Raw genomic sequence first — 22,749 nt, 5'->3', positions numbered from 1 at the left:
GGGTGGAGAAGAGTTGCAGGAGTGATTTGTGACAGAAGGGTAGCTGCAAGAGTGAAGGGGAAAGTATACAAGACGGTAGTGAGACCAGCTATGTTGTATGGTTTGGAGGCGGTGGCGCTAACAAAAAGACAGGAAGCAGAGCTGGAGGTGGCAGAGTTAAAGATGCTGCGATTCTCGTTGGGAGTGACGAGGATGGATAGAATAAGAAATGAGTGTATTAGAGGGACAGCGCTGGTAGGACGGTTTGGAGACAAAGTGAGAGAGGCGAGATTGAGATGGTTTGGACATGTGCACAGGAGGGAAACGGAGTATATTGGGAGAAGGATGTTGAAGATGGAGCCGCCAGGCAGGAGGAGAAGAGGGAGGCCAAAGAAGAGGTTCATGGATGCGGTGAGGGCGGACATGCGGGTGGTTGGAGTGTCAATGGAAGATGTGGAGGATAGAGCGAAATGGAGACAGTTGGTCCGCTGTGGCGACCCCTAATGGGAGCAAGCCAAAAGAGGAAGAAGATATAATCTCTGGGCAGAACTTTAGCCTGCATACCAGAACTCAATGGCCTACTCTTAGTGAATGATACCGTGAAATCATTAATTTCCTTAAACCTAATTGCGAATGTGGTAGTGGGCATTACATCCCCATTGAAAAATTGGGTGCCCTGAGATGCAGCTGTCCATTCTGCTACTGCACCAGGGCAGCACTTAATATGTTTTGAACATAGAGGGAAACAAAACCATGACCGCACAGCTCAGACACGAGTATTCTACCAACTGAGCTATTCGACATTCACAAGTATTGCAACAGCCTTCCACTAAGGATTCCCATCCATGCACTAACAAAGCTCAGGTCTACTTCGCTTACAATATTTGAATCGTTCAGGTGCATTCAAACCAAAATGTCTGCCATAATTTTTACTCTTATTTAATAATCTTTGAGAATCCCCTAGAATTTTGTCAGTAGCCTGATGGAGTACTGCTCTCCCCTCTGGGCTGGTGCTCCTGCCTCCCACCTTTCTCGGCTTAACGCTGTCGAAACCAGGGCATTTAAGATCATCGGCATCTCCCGCAATGAAGCTGAGTCTTTGGGCCTCTCACTCAATCACCGCAGGTTGATCGGTGGTCTTTCTGTCTTCTACCGACTCCTCTCCAGCCTTGCCCCCCCTGCTCTCTCTGAGATTTGTCCCCACCACATTTCCACAGGGCGCTCAAGGTCCGCCAACAACCCCCTTCTGGTAAAACTACCAAAATCACGAATCACTGCTCATCTTCACTCTTTCATTCCTCTTTTTTCCCGCCTTTGGAATAAACTTCCTCACTCTATTCTTTCCCATTCTTCCCTCCAGGCTTTCAAAACAGCTGTTCACCACCACCTCTTATCTTCCCCCATCCAAATCCTCGATATTTTCTACCCCCGATAATCCACCCAAGCCCACTTCCTTCAATTCTCCTGCTTTCCTTCCTGAAAGTCCCTGTAATGTCCATCTTCTCTTCGCCATGTTCCCCGTCCCATCCCCATCCCTCTCCCTTCCACAGTTCACCTAATGTGTCTGTTCCCCACTGTTTTGTCCCTTCCACTCCCGCCCCTCTTGTCTCATGCCTCCTTGCTGTGAGTTGTGTGTTTGCTCTCATACGAGCCTCGACCAAGGTATACAAAAAAAAAAAAAAAAAAAATCCCCTACCCCCCACCCCCATTTTAACAACTCTCGTCTGTCTCTCTCTCTCTCTCTCTGTCTCTCTGTCTCTCTGTCTCTCTGTCTCTCTGTCTCTCTGTCTCTCTGTCTCTCTGTCTCTCTGTCTCTCTGTCTCTCTGTCTCTCTGTCTCTCTGTCTCTCTGTCTCTCTGTCTCTCTGTCTCTCTGTCTGTCTCTCTGTCTCTCTGTCTCTCTCTCTCTGAGTTCTTGCTTAATTTCCATTTGAACACCATCACTCGTGTATTGTTTTTATCCATTATTTTACTTGAAGTATTGTATGAGTTCCCTTTCAAGGAACTTCAAAGCAGGTGGAGGCAATTAGTCCCATCAAAGCTTGTGCTAGTATTGCCAACTTATGGTTGTTTGTCCATCCTCTTATCCTTTTTAAATGCTGAGTGTCAAGCCAAGGAAGGAGCACGTACCATTTTTCAAGTCTTTGGTATGACTCGGCCGGGGTTCAAACAGCCACCCTCCCAGACTCGGACTGGATGCTCTCACGGTTACGCCACCGAGTCTGGTTAAGGGACCGTCATGAGGAACTGTTGAGATGGATTATTTCATTGTTGTACGGTTCACCTTTTATAAAACGTATGGTGTTGTTACCGAAGTGCTCATTTCCTGAGTGTTCCCACTCATTGTCATGAATATTTTATCAGAACGCTATTTGATAAGGTACGGAACATCATCTGTGCAATGACTAAACAGCTTCAAGGCATAATAGGGATATGTTTATGGAGGTTACCATAACAACAGAATGTGACTCTGGTGCACAAAATAAAGAAAGCCAAAAAGAATATGAATTAGAAAAACTAATAAACTTAACCCTTATTATTTGTCATTGTTCTCTTTTTGCATCACCTATTTGGAGTTGTTTTTTTTTTGCCACTGCATGTTTTGTTTTCTTTAAAAAGAAAAAAAAAAAACAAGCAATAAATGTACAAATTTGAAATAGAAGTTTCAAATGCTTCAATCTTTTTGAATAAGGTTCACTTGGTTGTGCCTGGATGGATTTAAGGGGAGAGGAGTAGCAGCTGAAACCGCAATCCTATCCAGGTTCCTCCTGATGGTTCCAGTGCTGCATTTGGTGAGTTATTTGATTAAATGAGGGATTTCCTTTAGAAGAATGCCAACTCAAAGATCACAGAACGATTTGAAATTTTTTAGGAAGGCAATCCAATTCACAGTTGCTCGGCTTGCCGACCCGTCGTTTCGCTGACGGGTTCAATCGATAGACAGAATGTTGTACTTCACAGGCGTATTGCATGTCGATGACGATGTAAAATGAAGTAATACGCGTGAAAAGGAATTTATGTATTTTATCACACGTAATGGTTGTTGTTTGTGCTCCTTCCGTGTACTTTTGTGTTTTTTTTATTGCTTTGAGAAGTATTACTAATATATAATTTTGTGTGCTCCTTCCGTGTCCTTCTCAAGGGTTCCTTCTCTCGTAGAGTAATTAAATAAACATTACCCCTGGAACCGCGACATGAAGCTCCCTTATTCCTAAATCCTGGAATAAGGGACTTTTAAAAAGGGAATCTTTATGATTAAACGCACACAAATTTTTGTTCCAAGTAAATCGATTATTTGCTTTCCAACGGAACCATTTTTATTTTTCTACGACAGCAAGAACCCTTTGGAATGAAGCGTTGCACGCACACTACTTCTTTGTCCCAAAACCCACCCACGTGTGGAGATAGCAGCCAACAACAGCACCTTGCACACACACAGGTCAGTGGATACTTTGACACCTGGGAGGACTTTGTTCCACCTTCCGACTCTCCCATATGGAGAGAAAAACACGCACACGCACACGCACGCACACACGCACACACACATCTTCTTTTGGTACAAGACCAGCATTGACCCCGTCGCTTCGCTGGGGGTAGTTGAACGTAACGTACTGTGCAGTATATGTTGCAGTACAGTAATACAGTTCATTGACAGTCAATATTTTCAGGTTTTTTTTTTTTTAAATTCCAGAAACATTTTGTTTCCTGCTAACCGTCGAGCATTCATTTTAGTGAGACGCAGACTTATTCACCAAAAAACAAGATGACAAATTTGTTTTGTCTTCGCAGGTATCGGACGTTACTTTGGTTTTGTTTGTTTTTTCCAAGTTGCAAAATGCAATTTTCATTGAATCGTGAATGATACACCACCGCAAAGGCCAAACCGAGTGATCGACATAATGATATCCCAGACGTAACGCCATCTTACTAAATCTGCCATCAGGACGTCAGATAGTCAGAGTCAGATATATGGATTATGATGTTCAACTGCCGTCAGCAAAGGGATGGTATGGGTTGTGTACCGGACGCCGGGATGATGTGCACATCCAAAGAAGTCGAGCCGAGTGCTGTACGAAATGCCGTAATGACGTCTCGGTGAAAAGAGTGTGACGGATGGATGGAGAATTATGGCTAGTTTAATGTATAGATTATTATCAGTCATATTGCCATGCAAGGAAATATTTTGACAATTAAATATATGATAAAAATTAAATTATAATGAGTGACTGAGTCTCGGTAGCAAAATCATTCGTACGGCCGCTCTGAGTCTGGGAGGTCAGCGGTTCGAACCCTAGTTGAATCATTCCAAAGACTTTAATCTGGTACCTGAAACTTCCTTGCTTGACTCTCGGCATTGAATAGGATAGAGCACGGACAAACAACCATAAGTTGGCAATCATTGTGTATGCCTAATTGCCTCCCCTTGGGTTGAAGTTACTTGGAAGGAATGCATGATATGCAGATCATTTGCAGTGTGGGTGTCGGGAGGGAAGGGGTTAAATGTCTGTGGAGACATGGAGGGGAGTATTGGCTCAATTTTTGAGATTAAACTTAGGTGTATTGGTTTATTGTTATATTTTACATGTTTGCACATGTATAATTATCCAGTTATTTTCCTCTTCTTTCTCATTTTCCACTGAAATGTTTGACATGTTTATCTGAGTTGCTGGAGCTGGAGAGTGCAGGTGGTAAAAGACCATTTGAGAGCCTGTGAAAGACCAGCAAGCCACAAATTAACATTTCTGTGATACAAATGAGTAGTCCTTAGGTCTCTTTCTTCTCTCAAGAGATTCCAATTCTGTTGAATGTCTTGAACCCCATTGCATCTGGTAGTACCCAGTGGGATGGGATGCTGGTGCACTCACCCTCAAGAGAGAGCAATACTCCATTGCACTGTGAACGAAGTCTTTCTAAGTTCTGGAAAGCTGAAGCGTGCCAAGGAAATGTGGCCATCTCTGCATCAGAATTTTGAGAACATTCTAGAAATGTGGTCTTTCTCGGACAGATTGTGGCTGAGAGTGAGGCCAAGGTGGTCAAGAGACTTCACGTCTTATGCTTAGCACACAGAAAAGTGAGTTTTGATTCAATCCATAGTTTCGAGAACTGAGATGTGGATGAATGGTTGTTGATGCATCAAAATTTCAGTCTAGTTTAATCGTCTGGCACCGTGAACTATTCGTACAAATCAAAACTGTGTAAAATTAATATAAGCATCATCCTTGATCAGAGCACGCTGGGAGTGGTGATTTTCTTGCGCAATAATCACGTGATCAACCACCATGTCATCGCATAGTGTCTATTACACTGTCCATGCCAACTGGCCTGTATTATATATTTTCATATGGATCAAATATTTTGCAAATTTAGCTAATCCACACAGCTTTTCTGCATGAACACATGCACTATTGGAGTTGATCACAAAAGTTGATAAAAAAAATATTTCAGGGACTGTTCAGGGAGAAAGAGTGGAGGCTTCAAACTTACACGGGTGTGGACTTGATTGCGATCATTGATGGAGAGAAAAGGGCATTGATAACTTCAAGCTACTTGGGTGTTCATAGGAAGTCGGCTATCCATGAGTGAATGGGAGACTTAATGTCATTAGCTGATCATTTAGTGAGGCGAGTGGGATGCCAAAGTGCAGGACATGTTCTGGAAGATTGCCTTGTCCTATGATTGAGGTTTAGGGCTTCACTCCATTGCTGAGTCAGCAGACGCAACATATCAAGCCAGAATCCAAATTGTTTATATCTTGCCAGTACATTATTGATGAGTAAGAACTCAACATCAGCTGTAATGAGGAATTTCACGGCTTTGCTTGTAGCAGGGAAAAGGCTGCCAGCTCGGTTGATCTTGACATCTTTCTTGTGACTTGAGAAATGTTTGCCATCTTTTATGCAGAGAGAAGGTCGCTCCAGACAAAAACCTATTCAAGAGAGCAGATGTATGAGGATTACAGAACTAATTATACACAGGGTCGGGGTGCTTGCAAAAAGGAGGTGTATAAGTCAGCCAAGCACTGTTGTGACCTTTTTGGCAGACAAGCTTCAGTAGACAGAGTGATGTGTGAAATGAGGTTTGATGTGGATGTGAAACAATATTGCAGGAAAGATTGAGACTTCCTTGAGATTGTGATCAGAGGTGCAAAAGGGTTTGTGAGAATGTTGAATGTGACCAAATTTTGGAGTTGGAGGAATCCTTTTGTTGATATTCAAGTTGAAAAGTTTATTTGTTGTTGGAAGGACCGCATGACTTCACTCACCCAAAACTGACACCCAGCTTTCCCATTTTGTAGTGGCTTTTGAAGCCATGATATTGGTTCGCGAGCGCCAGCCAGAGTGACCACTATATTCGTTATGTCTGTGTGTCTGTCTGTCTGTGTTCTGTCTGTCCAGAGCATAACTCCGTAGACTTTGATCCGATCTTGATGAAACTTGGTTATGTGTTCGATATCAATGTCGAGTTGTTTTCCTGGATGAGGACATGCTACCCCCATTGTGGGCGGAGGAATGCCCAAAAATAGCCATTTTTAGGGGTAGTCGGATTAAAAATCTATCTTCTCCTCGGGAAGTTACTGAATGAAATGGGTTCTTCGGTATTGAATAGCAAAATGAATTATCTAAAACTTGTCATTGTCCGATTTTTCATTTTCGTCCCAAGGTCAAGGTAGCAAGTTCAAAAACTTAGAAAATTGCGAATATTTGACATAAAAATCATACGGCCGCCCAAACTTTGAGAGCTGGGATGACAATATTTTTATGCATAATCTTGAGGTCATTCCCCACCTAAAGTCTTGAAACCATTTTGCTCTATCTCGAACACCTTGCCCGTGGCATCCCCTTCAAGTTTGTTTTTACGCTGATTTCATCAAAGTATGGATAATCCGAGGAGTGCGAAATGCCATATTGCCTATATGATGTTATATTGTTCCTGGAATGTTCCAGAGGAAGTTTTGCACTAAAGGTCGTAATCCTTGACCTTTGCCTTTAAAGGCCACAAAGGTCAAATTTTCAAAGTTGTGGGAATCGAACCGGGTTTTCGACCTTCTTCGACAAACTAACTGCAATAAGCTATAGCACGTATCTTGTTTCCTTATTTTTATGTCCACAACATTGTTTTGTGACCTTTAAAGGTTATGCAAAGGTCAAATTTTGAAAGTTGTTGAACAAAACCAGGTTTTTGACATTTTGCAGCTAATAACCTGTCACCCGTACCACATCATGTTGATCATTTTTATAACTTGGTCAAAAATTATCACATTGTCTCAGCCTTGACTTCTGAAACTATCTACATCACAAATACTGCTCATGAACCATCGTCGTCTTCAGTCTTGTTTTTCTTCTTTTTTATGCAGTAAAAGGCTACAGGGTAGGTGATGTCTGGTTGACGACTCGGTCATGCCGCCGATACAGTGTTCTCTGCAGGTTAGAGCAGGAATTTGGAATTTGGAATTTGTTCAGGGTGCTGGCAATAGCTCACCTACTCTCTGCGAAGGGCACCATGGGATATTTAATCTCTACCAACTAATGCCAGCGGATGGGACAACTAGTTTACCATCCATCCGATGGACAGCACACACACTGATGAATCATCCCATCTGTGAAACACCTGGATGATGGTTTATAGCAGGGTCGAGATTCAAACCCAGGCTAGACAGCTTAGAGGCGAGTGTGCATACCTCTCGGCTATCATGCCAGCTCTGCAAACACGATGAACAGACAATTGAGATCCATTTTTCTTGGCTTGATAACCTCCTGCCATTGATTAGTGCATATAACTGTATACATTGGTTAAGAAAGAGGTGTGCAGCCTCTTACAATGCCACAGTATATGAAACCAGTTTATATTTTTCTCTAATTAGTTGTTCTTGAAAGCAACCTGCCTTCTTAAAATGTCTCTCTGTCTTTCTGTCTCTCTGTCTGTCCTCGTACATTTGGGTTCCTAACTGTATCAACACTGTTAAACAAAGTGTGACATTCCAAGGCTGGCTCATCTTTGTTTCATTCCATTTTGCTGCACAACCATTCACAACTTGCCTGCAAGCAATAGTGCCACGCCTGTGCATGCCTGAAGTTTTTTTTTTTTTTTTTTAATTTTTTTTTCTCCTTTTCCTTGTATTGTTTTCGGGCTTTTCTCCTTGTCTTTCAAATTGATGTGCCAAATGAATGTTCATGTTTGTCGAGTATTGTACTCACGCAGCGAGACATGAAGTCCTCTTTGTGTTGTACAGCGCCTTATTTCACCTCGTGTGCAACACATCCCCGTGTTGCTGCGTCTCAACAAAACAGCACAGCCATTTCACAACACTTTACCACCACCCAACAGGTACTATGTTGCCACACATCAGGCATGCTACTATAATACAGCCACCTAATTTATCACCAGGTGGCAAGCACCGCATCACCTCAAAGTAGTACTGCACCAAAACAACGTGTGACCATACAACAATGTATATAAACATGGATTTATTACACCACAGGATGCATTTTATCACTACACGGCGTTTTTCCGCTGTACAGCGTCGTACCACCATCATGTATGTCATCGCAAGGCACACTGTTACCACGTGACAATGTATCATTGCATTTTGCTTTGTAACAATGTGGTAAGTCCTGTCTAACTTCCCAAAACAATATTCATCATGACCTGTAGTATCGTGTGGTCTCTGTGTATGCTGTATATGCACATGGCTTTGAAAACCACATGATGTTTCTCAACACGTCTGGTGATGGCAATACCCAATCATTTATATCTAATTCGCATGAGTTGTGCTCTTGTTGCAAAGGGACAATTATAAGACACCTGTAACCAAATGACAAGAGCTGAACAATTGCTGCGAGAATGGGATGTGGCTTCAGTTTCCCCATTCACCTTCAGTTTGTTTGTTTGTGATGTGATTCACCCCTTGAGTGTCCTTGCCTGTTTCTCAAGCTTTCTCAGTTCACAATCATTGTATTATTGAATCTGCATTTCATATGTATGTATATCTATATATCTGTCATATTCATCATATCTATATCTAATTTTATTTATTATTTTGTCCAAAGAGTAAAAGCAGACTGAGCCAAAAAGAATAATAAAATTCTTTATCATAACCCTGATGTTTCAGAAGACCACTATTATATCTTCTGTCCGCGGAGGTAAAATTTTTATAACACCGCACGTGCAGAGACGTTAACTGTGCTTATGTCCAACGCGAACGGCTGCGTGTCACGAGGGGCACCAATCAGCATGAGGTTTGGGATGGATTTAATAAAGAGATTTGTTTTTGTTTTTTTAATATTAAAAGAATTCAAGATTAAAAGTAAAATTTTAATCATTTAAAATGAATTTAATTAACACGCAGCCATTCGTGTTGGACATAAGTACAGTTAACGTGTCTGCACGTGCGGTGTTATAAATGTATTTACCTTTGAGGACAGAAGATGGTGGTCTTCTGAAACGTAAGGGTTATAATATAGAAATTTATTTTCCCTTTAGGCTCAGCGTGCTTTTACTCTTCGGACAAATATGTCTCCTGAGCTGCCTGTTTTTGGTTATTTACATCTATACAGGGTTTGTCAATAAAAGATTAACCACTTCAAAACTTTACCAACCAAAACGATGAGTAATAAAACAAAAAATTAGCTCATAAAATGAAAACCTAGTCATGGAGAAATGAAACTCATGATGCGTTAACGTGTTTGTAGTTGAGGTGTTCAATGTGAGAACCCCCCCACACACACAACATGCATTCACACGAATTGCAAAGTTTTCAATGATGTTTCTATAAGTTTTAATGGTTACTGTCTGCACATCAGCCTCAACTGCTACCTTCAAATCAGGTTCAGATCTGGGATGTTCCTTGGAGACGTTATCCTTACAAGCTCCCCAGAGGAAAAAATTTAGCAGATTGAGGTCAGGGCTGTGTAGAGACCATTCATTTTCCATACACAAACTGAGAACTCGTCTGAATTTTTGACTCAGAAAGACAATCGTTTCGTTGGTTTGATGCGGGATAGCACCGTCTTGCATGAACCACTGTCACCAGAGGACTGCAGTGCTCATCTATTGCTTCAAGTCTTCGTAAAATGTGTCGACAATTGACGGGGTTCGTGATTGATGGTAACCGTTCTTCAATTTATGTCTTCAAACCAATATGGCCCAAACACACCTCTGTAACTGACAGCCGCAAAAGCAGTGACTTTCCGTCCCTTAAGTGACTTCTCTTCAACTTCATCTGGACATTGACTTCCACAGAAAATGTTGTTGTGTGAATGGACAGCACCATTGCCGTGAAAGTGTGCCTCGTCACTAAACCACACATCATGAATCCAGTTTGGGTTTTCCTCCATCTTCTGCTGCAGCATCTCACAAATGGCGACTCGTGCTGCTTTATTCTCATCAGTCAATTTATGGGCTGTTGTGATGTGGTAAGGAATGAGGTTTAAATCTTGTTTCATTAGTCTTCTGATACTGCTGGGAGTGAGACCCAGTTCAGCCGATCTTTGTCGATGCGATTTCTTCGGACTTTGCGTGACTGATTCACAAACTCGTTCCATGTTTCTTCACACCGTACACTTCTTGGGTGACCGGACATTCCCTTGTTAATGTTGAGAATCGTCCCTTCACTTTTGAACTTTATCACAAGTTTCTAAATGGCTGGCTTGCTTTGCTTGTTTCTCGGATGCACTCCATATTCGGTACAGAGTCTCGTCTGGACGGAAGCAATTGATTTGGTTTCAAAACATCACTTGACAATGTTTACTCTTTGCTCCGTAGGAAACGTCATTTTTTCTGTAGAATACTTTGGTTATGCTTGAAAGACTTCTCCAAAGATCACTGATCACTTCTGAAAAACAAAAAAATGAAGTGTGTGTGTGTGTGTGTGTGTGTGTGTGTGTGTGTGTGTGTGTGTGTGTGTGTGTGTGTGTGTGTGTGTGTGTGTGTGTGTGTGTTATGTAAAAACTCTAAATAATAACATCTTGTCAATAATTTGCTTCCATCTATGAGTATCAACATACATTGTTACCCTTTTTTCAAATATCATCAAAGTTTATCGTTTCGATCATTTGATGATCTCTTCTCAAACTTTGGGAATTCTCTCCCTGAGTAAATTTAGTCTGTCTCCCTCCTCCTTGCACTCCTTAAGGTGATGGCCCACTGGCCATTTATTGTGGTCTTCCTTGTCAACCCATGATGTTTTGGGGTTCTCTGACATTTTCACTCTGAACGTCTTGTCTATTGTCTCCCGTTTGCTGTCCTATACCTCTGTTTGTTTATCATTGAGCTGTTTTGTATGCCTGTTTTTTTTTTGTTTTTTTTTGATGTCATACCTGATTCCTTCCTCCTCTGTCTCTGTCTCTGTCTCTCTGTCTCTTTCTGTCTGTCTCTTATCCACCTCTTACTTTCTCCTCTATTGTTGATGCTTCCCATTGTTTTTCACCCGATGTTGTCTTACTCCTCCACGAACCTTGGCCTTTATAAAGAGTAGAAAAGAAAAGAAAAACTGCCTTCATTACCATTAACCCAAGTATTGTTAAACTTTCAGGCCCAGCAGTTCAACCGGATACAAGATTGCAACGAGTGCAGCTGCGAAAACGAGACGATGACAAAGGACTCTGAAATCCCGTGTGAGGTGAGTTTTGTCCCTCTTTTACCTCGAATGCTTCGATGTATCAAATACGAATCGGTACATTATCACAGATCTTGGATAACATATCGTCATAATGCATTTCGCAATGCAATCATAAGGTATAGACATTGTATTAATTTGATGCAGTAAATTAATAAAATTGTTTGAAATGTTATGGTCCTTCCACATCACCAAAAAATTCAGTATAGTTTTGATTGTGCAACTGTAGCAAATGAACAGTGGAGTAGATCATCGTGCATAAACGCACAATGGTGTGTCTACACTGAAAAAAAATTAATGAAATAAATGTAAAAAAACATGCGTTACATATATAAAATATTGCGCATTGTTATCGGCTCATGGCAATGTATACGTGCATCCACCTCAACATGAGCAGAATGCAGGTGCCCAAGGCCATCGAGAGTCACAAGTCACATGACTCTGCTGCACCTGGGGGTACCCTCTACACTCTGAACATACAATGAGCTGGACTTTGCTTGCACGTTTATAGTGTATTGAAATCATCTTTTTTCAATGTTCAGTACTTTTCGACGGTGGGTGTCACTGTTGTGCACTATTTCGGTGGTGTACAGTAAATAGAAATGCACTGTGTCATCCTTATGCACAACATTGCACTCGTAAGCATATGCATTATTTTTATGGTATGGAAAGCATATTAGTCATGACCTTCGTCTTTGATCCTTCATTTCCTACTTGTTTAATTGACATGCCCCACTCACTTTCGGATGTCTTGGTGTAAGGCATTTCCTCATCTGTGCTTTGTTCCAAACAATCGAGGGTAATTTGATTTGACTTTTCATTTCAAAGCCGTCTCCTAGGATTATAACTTGCTATTTATAGTGAACTGGGACAACAGGATGACTCAGAGTTGATATACTTACCTTTGTGCTTGAGTGTGTTTGATTAACAGCTCAGCTGTACGCTGTCATACTCGCATTTCACAGGTGGTGCATTGTATCAGAGACTACGTTCCAATTCAAGGATGACATTAAGCCAGCTGCTCGCATTCACCTAAGGGACATTAAAACTACTACTACGACTATTTGAATGGACCCAATTATTCTCACCTTCTTGTGGGTCCAGACAGAAATTTTTTTTGCCCAAAGTTTTTCGTGAAACAGCCTGTCAGGCCAGATGCTCAACGAAAGGTGATTTGGGCAGAAATTTGTAACTTGTTCCATGGTGCCGACGATAACTTGTCCACTCTTCGCGAAAGGCACCATGGAATATTTTATGTCCACCAATCGAAACTAGTGGATGCAACACCCAGCTTAGCGCCCATCTGAGCAGCAGCAGCGCACTCTGTGATGCAACATCCTGCCTATGAAGCAATAATTGATCCAACTGTTTATAATTGTGCCAGGAATCAAACCCAGGCTACCTAGCTCAACAGAAATTGCACTACCTCTGCACCATACTGTCAATACTCAGAGATCACATGGTGCATTTTTTTTATTTTTATTTTTACAAAGGGTATGACATTATCTCTGGGTACCATGGCCAAATTGCAATTTTGTGCTCTAATCGAATGCCCTGAAATGCATCGGTGGCATTGCTTTGATCATTAGACAATAAACAGACCAAATTATTCATCGAATCTCAATCAAAGAATTTCACGAGTCACCATCCATATTGCTGATTAGGGATGAACGATGATATCCTCAACAATCATTGCAAGTTGTAACCAACTTCACAATAACCAACTGGAATGGATCTTTGTTTCAACAACATCATACGTGCAAATAATTATTCGCAGCGTTTAAAGAAACTCTTGTGCAGGTTTTGACTCTTTATTTAGTTGCTTTCAGGTACTTTTTCGTAGTTGCTTGTTTATTGTTCAAAGTCACCATGATACTGTCGGTGAAAGGTGACCGACCCTTTTCCCCTTGAGCCCCTCAACAAGATTTTCAAGGATTTGGATGTAATTGCATCAACAATTGATAGCTAAGCTAATGAAACACTGTTTCGATGTTACAGTATGATGTTTGTTGGAAGGGTTATTTTAACTTTCGATAAATTCTTGATCTTGTACAAAGTAATCAGTCGAAGTTGAGTGCATGAAGACAATGCATTATGGCAGCAGAATAACAGACCGAATCACTACTTTTTCACGAACTGATAATACAAATTGTAATGAAGTAAAATTACAAAGAGCCGAGCAAAAATAGTTTTATTTGGTGTGTGTGTGTGTGTGTGTGTGTGTGTGTGTGTGTGTGTGTGTGTGTGTGTGTGTGTGTGTGTGTGTGTGTGTGTGTGTGTGATGACTATTAATAACAAGTTAGGTGAGGAGCTGCAAAGCACTGAAGCAGTCACTTGTGAATGGCTGGCTCAATGTCAATTTATATGCGATCACATGCATGAGGGGAGGTGAGCGATCCTATTCTGAGTGGGGCAAACCCCACGCTGGTTATCAGGATTTTAACCTTTTTTTGTAGATCCCAAGGGATTTGCCAATGTCACCAAAATGAGTGATGCACAGGAGATAAATTGCAGAGGAGGCATGCGCAATCTTAAGAAATATGGATTTATTGAGTACCAGGAAACAACTTGGGCACGAGACGCATTTATGGATGGATCCAGCAGACGGAGACAGACGATGAATAAGGATAATTAATAAATAAATCCTCCAATTACGGTAATAGCTACTCTATGGATCCAGACATACACTCTTCCATGCACTCACACACAAGCCAAGCAAGGCTTTCCTGCTTTAAAATAAATAAATATATAATTCTTCCAAGGCTTCTTTAAAATGAATATTAAAAACCCAGGCCTCACGTGTCCAAATGTGGCTGCGTATAATTACCCTGTTCCTATCAGACCTCTCTTCCCCTCCCTGTAGCCACTGCTGGCCTTGAGCCTCCCGCTCTTTCAAACTTTCTCCATCGTCAGGAGCTGCCAGCTGCTCATGACTCACAACTCCTATTTTATCACACAAACAAGGGTGTTAAAAAACTAAACCGGGCTCGGCTTGACATTCTCCCACAATGGCCTGTCTCTTTCTAAGTGCCATACTGCTAAACCTCTTCCTTCTTCCCTGTCCGACGATCGCTAGCACACACCCTGTCCAACAACTCCAGGCGCCGAGTCGACCCCACAGGGTCCACCTCAAACACTCTGGGTCTGGACCTTCGTCACTAGCTAATACACCCCAATGGACATAACCTTGCTCACCATTGAAAGTTCGGTACCCCTCACCGGCAATCCAACCTTGCTCACTGACGTAGATCTGGTCTCGCCCACACAATGTGCAGGATCACCTACCCGTCATTCCACTTTTATCGGAGCCTGTTCCTATACCCCAAAAGCCTCAGTTTCAGTTCATTTCCCCTCCCCCCCCCACCCCACCTCCATATTTTGTTCTCCTAATTCTCCTATTTCTTTCTTGCAATTTATTTATTACCCCCCTCAGTTACATACATGCCCTGTGCTTGTATTTGTGCACCTCGTGCATTCATTTTGACCATTAATCATTGCACCCAGTCTGGAGCCAACACCCTTCCAGAATCTTGATCAACACTCGTGCCCATTGGAAGATGGGCTTCGATTGATGTCAAGAGAGAGGGAGGTTCCTTGCCTGTGCTCATCCCTACGAGACCCCACTGCCGGTTCACCTCTGAGCACACGTTCCACATGATCCACCATTTTGTGGACATCTGACATTTTGTCCACTCTTCCTGAGATTGCTCAAATTTGAAAATAAAGTCAACGCTCAATCGTGCAAAAATTTGCTTATAAATTTTCCTTAGGGAGGGTGATGGGATGAATGTCACACTCCTGAATACCAAATGTTGCGTTGGAGGCTCGCAAACTCGGTATGCCTCGGCACAGGGACCTTTGATCAAGCGAATCGCCAAAAGGCTTCCAATGACTGCGTTCAAATGTTACATCGCACCGCTCCCCACTCCCCAAGGTCACCAAGCCGGAAGCCAATTTTTTTTGTTGAAGGCAGAAGGATGGAAAACGTTAATTTTTATGAAGGGTTTATTTGGAATAGAAGAAAAAGATACGATTAGACGTGGAGAATGGAACAAACCGAGCGAGTCAACAGGCATAAATATGGATGTGGGGACACGCAAACTTGTACACAGTAATTAAATATATAAACCTAACCCCTCTTGGTGCCACAGACCCTACTCTGACTACATAATGGGGAAATCATGTGAGGATTCAACAGGCACGACGCTGAGAATGTGCAGGGCGATGGTGCAGCTCGGGAGCAGGAATGGTGGCAGGAGCGATGCAGTGGAGGCACACCCAACCTGCCCACAAAGTTTCATCCGAATCCATCCGGAACGTTTTTAGATATCGTGCTATACATTGCGTTTTTATCCCTATCACTCGATGGTGAAGAATCACTTAAAAAAGGGTCTTTCAAACTCTCAATGCAGGCAGGTCGGTGGTCTTTCTGTCTTCTACCAACTCCTCTCTGGCCTTGCACCCCCTGCTCTGTCTGTGCTATTCCTCTAATATTTCCACGAGGTGGTCAATGTCTGCCAACAACCCCCTTTGTTGAAACTACCAAAATCAAGAATTACTGCTCACCTTCACTCTTTCATTCCTCTTCTCCCCGCCTTTGGAACAAACTCCCACACTCTCTTCAATCCCACTCTTCCCTCCAGGTCTTCAAAACAGATGTTCACCACCATCCCATATCGTCCCCCATCCAAAAGCATGACCTTTTCTACCCCCGTTAACCCATCCCACACCCACCTCCTTCAAATTCCCTGTTTTCTTTACTGAAAGTCTCTGTCGTATACATATTGTCTACACTGTCTACCCCGCCCATTCCCTCTCTCCTCCACAGATCTCCTGATGTCCCTGTTCATTACTGTTTTTGTGCTTCCCTTTCTCGCCCCCTCGTTTCCTGATCCCTTTGTTATATGTTCTGTGTTAGCTCTTATATGAGCCTGGACATTGTATATAAAAATAAAGAAATAAATAAACGAGCCAGGAGGCGACGATGGTTCTCGTGCCCATTATTGAACAATGCCACGATAGGTACAATTGAGTTAGTGGAAGCTTTTGAGGAAGCCCTACCGTAAAAACCCATCTCCTCCGTCAAAATTGACCAAATCAAATCGGATTTTTTTATGTTATACCTATGGACATTATGCACAGCTTCTAGGATATGAAATCGAGAGAAAAAATAAAAATAAATTAAAAGTTCAAGTGGGCGTGGCTCCGCCCACAAGGGGCATGGGACGCCCCTCATGCAAAAAGACACGAGACCATGATATCTCGCTTGTGTCCAAGTTTCATCAAGATCGCATCAAACGTCACGGAGCTATGTTCTGGACAGAGTCACAAACAGACAGACAGACAGACAGACGGACACACAGACACAACGAAAATAGTGGTCACTGCTGGCGTCCGCGAACCAACAAATAAAACAGAATGAATATGCAAAGTCAGCATATGAACATACACAGCATCTCTATTTCGTGACACCCATGAGCAGTACAAGAAGTTCAGAGTTTCTCATGCATTGTGTGATGTGACCTCTATCTGATGTCACACAAACGGTAGTTACGGAGTCATTTGCAGCAACATAATTGGCCGATTCATCCGCCGCACTGATAATAATCACGCACTGTACACCCTTCAATTGCAGGCACATCAGATCACAAACAAAGCATTGCATTGTGCTCGAAAGACCTATGCAAAGAAAGGAGCAGATTAAATTAATTAATGGAAGAAGAAGAAGAAGAAGAAGAACAAGCACTACTTTCACATTAATACGCATACGGCTGCTGAGGCAGTTTTCCGTTGGCCATTCCAATGCAGGATTTAATAAAATCGCTCGTTCTTCCCAGTAAGCTCGTACTCATCTTGCCGACATCGGAAGGATGACAGACTGCGTCAGCGTCAACCCACCTGGTGTTATCTAATGGCGCGGCAGGGGGTTCAAACCCAGTACCCGAAGATCTTAAGTCGGCCACCTTCACCGTTAAACCACCAGACTTCATTCACAGTAACAGAAGAAATATGACGAATATTGGGGAAATAAGAAACAAAGCAGTGTCTTCATTCGTAAGTTAATGAGCAAAGTGCTTTCGATGTCCCCAACTTGATCAGATCATCCAGGAACCAGGCCAAGACGATAAAAAGTTGGCTCTCTTGGTTGAGCATGCCAAAGTTTGCGCGAGATCTTGAGCTCCGCGGTGTCGATTTTGATCACAATTTGGTTTGCGTTTCAAAAATCATTTCGTACTCATCCCTTACGAAGTTGTATGGACACTGTGGCCACTTGGGCTGCGTGATAAAAATGGTTCACATCAATCAAAATTACTCTCAACTGCCACCTTCTAATGATTCATGAGTCTCGAAATCGTTCCTCTTCCACTCAAACTTGCCATCGTTCATGTTTCCTCGGTGGCGAGGCCAAATTGATAATACGTCGTCCTGGTTTAGAAAACATTCCATGTTAAAAAATCCGATTTGATTTGGTCAATTTTGACGGAAGAGATGGGTTTTTACGGTAGGGCTTCCTCAAAAGCTTCCACTAACTCAATTGTACCGATCGTGGCATTGTTCAATAATGGGCACGAGAACCATCGTCGCCTCCCGGCTTGTTTATTTATTTATTTATTTTTGTATACAATGTCGAGGCTCATGGGAGAGCTAACACGCAGAACATGCAACAAGAGGGGTGGGATGGGGAAGGGCAAAACAGTGTGCAACAGAGACATGAGATCTGTGGAAGGGAGAGAGATGGGGTGAGGTGCACAGGGTAAACAAGATGGACACTATAGGGACTTTCAGGAAGGAAAGCAGGGAATTTGAAGGAGGTGGGTTTGGGGTGGATTAACGGGGGTAGAAAAGATCATGATTTTGGATGGGGGAAGATAAGAGATGGTGGTGAACAGCTGTTTTTAAGACCTGGAGGGAAGAGTTGGATTGAAGAGAGTGCGGGAGTTTGTTCCAAAGTCGGGAAAAAGAGTAATGAAAAAGTGAAGGTGAGCAGTGACTTGATTTTGGTAGTTTTACTACAAGCGGATTGCTGGTGGACTGTGAGCGCCCTGTGGAAATATGGGGGGGGATGATATCGTGAACAGAGCGGGGGGGGCGCGAGACCGGAGAGGAGACTGTAGAAGACAGAAAGACCACTGACCTGCCTGCAGTGAGAGATTAAAAGACCCAAAGACTCCGCTTCATCATGGGAGATACCAATGGTCCTAAAAGCCTTGGTTTCCACAGCGTGAAGCCGAGAAAGGTGAGAGGCGGGAGGACCAGACCAGAGGGGAGAGCAGTACTCCATTAGGCTGCGGAAGAAAGCTTTATTTAATGAAAACCAGAAAAAGAACAGTGCCCAGAACACTGCCTTGAGGAACTCCAGCCTGAACAGGAAGGAGGGGCGGGGGGATGAGAGAACTCCATTAAGGGCCACAAGTTGGCTGTGATGGGAGAGGAAGTCTGCGAGCCATGAGTGGAGATGGCTTTGGATATCACAGGAAGAGAGTTTGGTGAGCAGGGCAGGGTGCCAGACCTAATTGAAAGTACATGATACATCTAGGGAGACTGCTCTGATTTCACGTCTGGCATTGATGACCTCCATCCATTGGAGGGAGAGCAGAAGCAGCATATCCAGGGTACAGTGCCGTGATCTGAATCTAAATTTATGATTGGAGATCAAGCCATTGGAGAAGAGGAAGGATTTAATATCTTAAGCGATGATGGATTCCATAACCTTGCTGATGATTGGGAGAAGGCTGATTCGTCTATAGTTGCAGGGATCTGTTTTTGCACCGTTTTATGCAAATTGGTCATGTTTGCTGATTTCCAAGAAGATGGCAGATGACCTTGAGCAAATGAGAGGGTGAATAGAACAGAGAGAGGGAGAGCAAGAGTGGAGGAGCAGGTTTGTAGGACACGTGGGCTGATGCCTTTTGGGCCAGTTCTAGAATCTGAGTCGAGGTTTGACAGCAAACTCTCCACCTTGTCAGGAGAAAAGGACAGAGACCAGGAACAGCTGGATGTGACTGGGTAAGGTGGGTAGAGAAAGCGATCGGTTTTGAACACAAGATTTAGTAGCAAACACCGAGTTTATGCATTCAGACTTTTCACGTGCAGTGTCAGCTGTGCGGCCATTTGATGTAAGGTAGGGGACGGAGGGGGAACATACACCGGAAACAGACTTAACCAGGTGCCACCAGGATTTGGAGGAGCAATGATGGTTTGAGAGTTTGACTTGAGATTGGAAAGATGTTGTTTTCTGGCTCTCCTGAGGGTAGATACACACTTGTTCCGAGCTTTGTGGAAGGAACTGAGATTATCCTCAGTTGGATTAGTCTTCCATGAGGTGAAGGCAAGTTGTTTCAGGACAACTGCCTTTCCATAACTTCAGTGTACGAAGGGTGGGAGTAAGGGGAGGACAACTGAAGACGAGAGGGGATAAATCTGTGCATGAGGGAGAGCAAGCTTCTTTGAAAGAATTCCCAGGATGAGTTGATGTTGGAGGAAGTAGAGATGGGAGACCAGTCCAGAAGTTTGATGGTTGCTTGAAGACCCTGCCGGTCGGCCTGAGTGAAATTCCAGACTCGACGGTGCTGAGGTGGTTCTCTGATGGCAGCCAGAGATGTCTACTTTTGACAAGCATGTGGACAAAAGAACCAATTGGAGCGTAGGAAGAGCAGCAGATATTTTCAGGGAAATTTGTCAAAATTAGATCCAGAAGAGATGGCGTACCGTTGGTTGAGATCCGGGTCGGGAAGTTGACCGATTGAGTCAGTCCTAATGAGTCGCAGAAAGCTTTTGCTGAGGTGCCATGGCAGGTGAGAGAGGTACCCACACCTAGCCAACTGGCATGATGACAATTGAAGTCGCCACACATGAGGAAGAGAGAGTTGGGATGAGAGGATAGAAGTTGGTCCATGTTTTCTGAGAGTGAGATGTAAATGGAGTCATTACTGTTTAGTGGACGGTACAGTACACATATAAACATGAGGTGGGAGTGGAGGGGAAGCCGAAGCCGGAGGTATTCCTGGGGGAGTGGGGGAGTGGGGGAGTGGGGGAGTGGGGGCTGTGCATGGAGAGTGAGGAATCGAGTCTGATGAAGAGAGCAACTCCACCGCCAGGACGAGGCTCACGTCTGTCACACCGGAGGAGGGAGTAACCAGGTAGACGTACTAGGGAGTGAAAGATGTCTTGAAGGAGGAAAGTTTCTGTGAAGCAGATTATGTCTGGTTTGTCAGTGGCAACCTGTATGGAAAGATCTGTCAGGTTTGAGTGAAGGCCCCGGATATTTGAGTTCCACACTGTTAAGGAAGAGTGAAAGAAGGAGGCGAGGGGGAAGGTAGGACAAGGGAGGAGGGGGGGATGTAAAGAGAGGAGGAAGAGTGTAGTTGAAGATTGGAGGAGGTGGAGTGATGATATGGAAGAGAGAGGGCAGGGGAAGGAAGCAGCATTGTGGATGTGAGGGGGGGGCAACTTTGAGAAGAGGGTGTGAGGGGAAAGAGAGGGATAAGAGTGTGAAGGTTGCTGTGAGAGGGAGGGTAGATGATGAAAGTAGGCAGAGCAAAGAAGCAGGAGGGCGATTGGAGAGGTGGGTAGAGGGGAAGGATGAAACTTGGTCATGGTGTGGTGAAGAAGGGAGTGGGCAGGGGGAGGTACAAGATTTGAGGGGGTGGGAAGAATGGGAGGTGCTATGAGAGGAAAGAAGAAGCATTGTTGTGGTGATGAGTGGTGTACTGATTGAGAGAGTGAGACATCTGTTAGGTTAGAATGGAGCCCACAGATGTTAGAACACCACACACTTTGGGACAACAGAGGAGGAGCTGATACTGAAGCAGAAGACTGTGAAGAGGTGCAAAGAGTGGAGGTAGGATGAGGAGCAAGATGTGAGGGGTAATGAGAAGTAACAGGTGAGGGTTAGGCGGAAGTAAATAAACTTTCCCTTCTCAAAATCTCTGAATTTATGTCAAGATTTGATGAGTTATGTTTGTAAGGTTAATGACAGGCAACATGCAGCCTGGCGGTCGAAACACTTGGAACTACAAGGGCAGTCAGTGGAGAGTATACCTCCACCAGGCTGAGTAGTTTAGTTTATGTTTTGTATCCCACTGATCGGTCGGGTATGGATTCGGATCTTCACCAAAATCGATTCGTTTCATCCGTGTCACATACCCAGCTCTCCACCACATTACATCCAAGTTCGTCAACAACCTTTTGAGATATTTTGTTCAATGGCAGCAATCTGTCTGTCTGTTTGTTTGTGAAGGCAGACAGAGAGGGGTGAAAACATAACCTCCATCCACCTTCGGTGGAGGTAATAAAGGAAATGGCTCACTGATACCAATACTTTCTACACCTACCTTACAAGTGTCTTCATGAATTATTCATATGCATATTAACTAGTACAGGTTTTATTTTTTTTAATTCAACACCATCTAAGACTTATGGAGGTGGATGCGTGCGTGTGTGCGTGCGTGTTCTTCGTATGAATAGACGTCATTAAACTTTCACATGAATTGTAAGTACATTCGTAGCCAATTAATTCATCAACACACTGTACAGGATTTGAGACTGGGCTCCCAACTTCATAAGCTCTAGATTCATTTGGAAATGGCGAAAATGCCAAATTGGTTCGCGACTCTTAACAGACCTTTCGACATTGCTGTTCGAGCCATCGCTTGCAACTGAGTAGGCTGTCGAAAGAGGTGAGTCTGAACATTTTCATGGAGCGAGTGAGTGTTTTTTTTTTGAACAAAGACAGGTGGACCAAGTACATAACTGTTGCTCCATGGAGTAGGCCTCAGGCGTTTGGCCTCCAGCGTTTCATCATACCGAAGCTACTAGCTTCAACATGACGCGAAACTCAAAGCTCACCTTTTGATGTACTTTGTATGCGGGAATACTTTACGTGATTACGTGGAATGTTAAAGGCTGCAGAAACCATGGAAACGCATTTCAAATATTTTATAATTTACAAGTGGGAATAGATTATGCAAAATATATTTGTTTGTGTCTGGCAATTTTGCGGAGAAGGCACACTTACGGACCTCTAGTAGCTTGTACATGTTGCTGCGTTTGAGCCTGGGGAGTAACTGCTGAAATCTATCTGTCTGGTTTGTTCCCGACATCTTTGTTCTTTGTTCCTTTCGCACTTCTTTCTAAAAAAAAAAAAATTTTCATTCT

General features: G+C 43.3%; 1 protein-coding gene across 7 annotated transcripts in view; it reads left to right on the top strand.

Moving 5' to 3' along the window:
- Positions 1 to 22,749, top strand: part of KNDC1 (kinase non-catalytic C-lobe domain containing 1) — a 178,206-nt gene that overhangs the window by 24,209 nt on the left and 131,248 nt on the right. For 4 of the 7 annotated variants that reach the window (XM_085848501.1, XM_085848502.1, XM_085848503.1 and 1 more), the window contains exons 2-3: positions 3,313 to 3,417; positions 11,509 to 11,595. In XM_085848501.1, the coding sequence (XP_085704627.1) occupies positions 3,313 to 3,417; positions 11,509 to 11,595 (192 nt within the window). The remainder of the gene's footprint in view (positions 1 to 3,312; positions 3,418 to 11,508; positions 11,596 to 22,749) is intronic. The other 3 variants (XM_085848504.1, XM_085848506.1, XM_085848505.1) reach the window with 1 other exon arrangement.

This window comes from Eptatretus burgeri, chromosome 12 (assembly GCF_056783735.1).
Source record: "Eptatretus burgeri isolate ZD-2024b chromosome 12, Ebu_testis_v1, whole genome shotgun sequence".
Classification (NCBI taxonomy): domain Eukaryota; kingdom Metazoa; phylum Chordata; class Myxini; order Myxiniformes; family Myxinidae; genus Eptatretus; species Eptatretus burgeri.
Note: the sequence above shows the minus strand (reverse complement) of the source record. Positions and strands in the feature narration are given on the sequence as shown.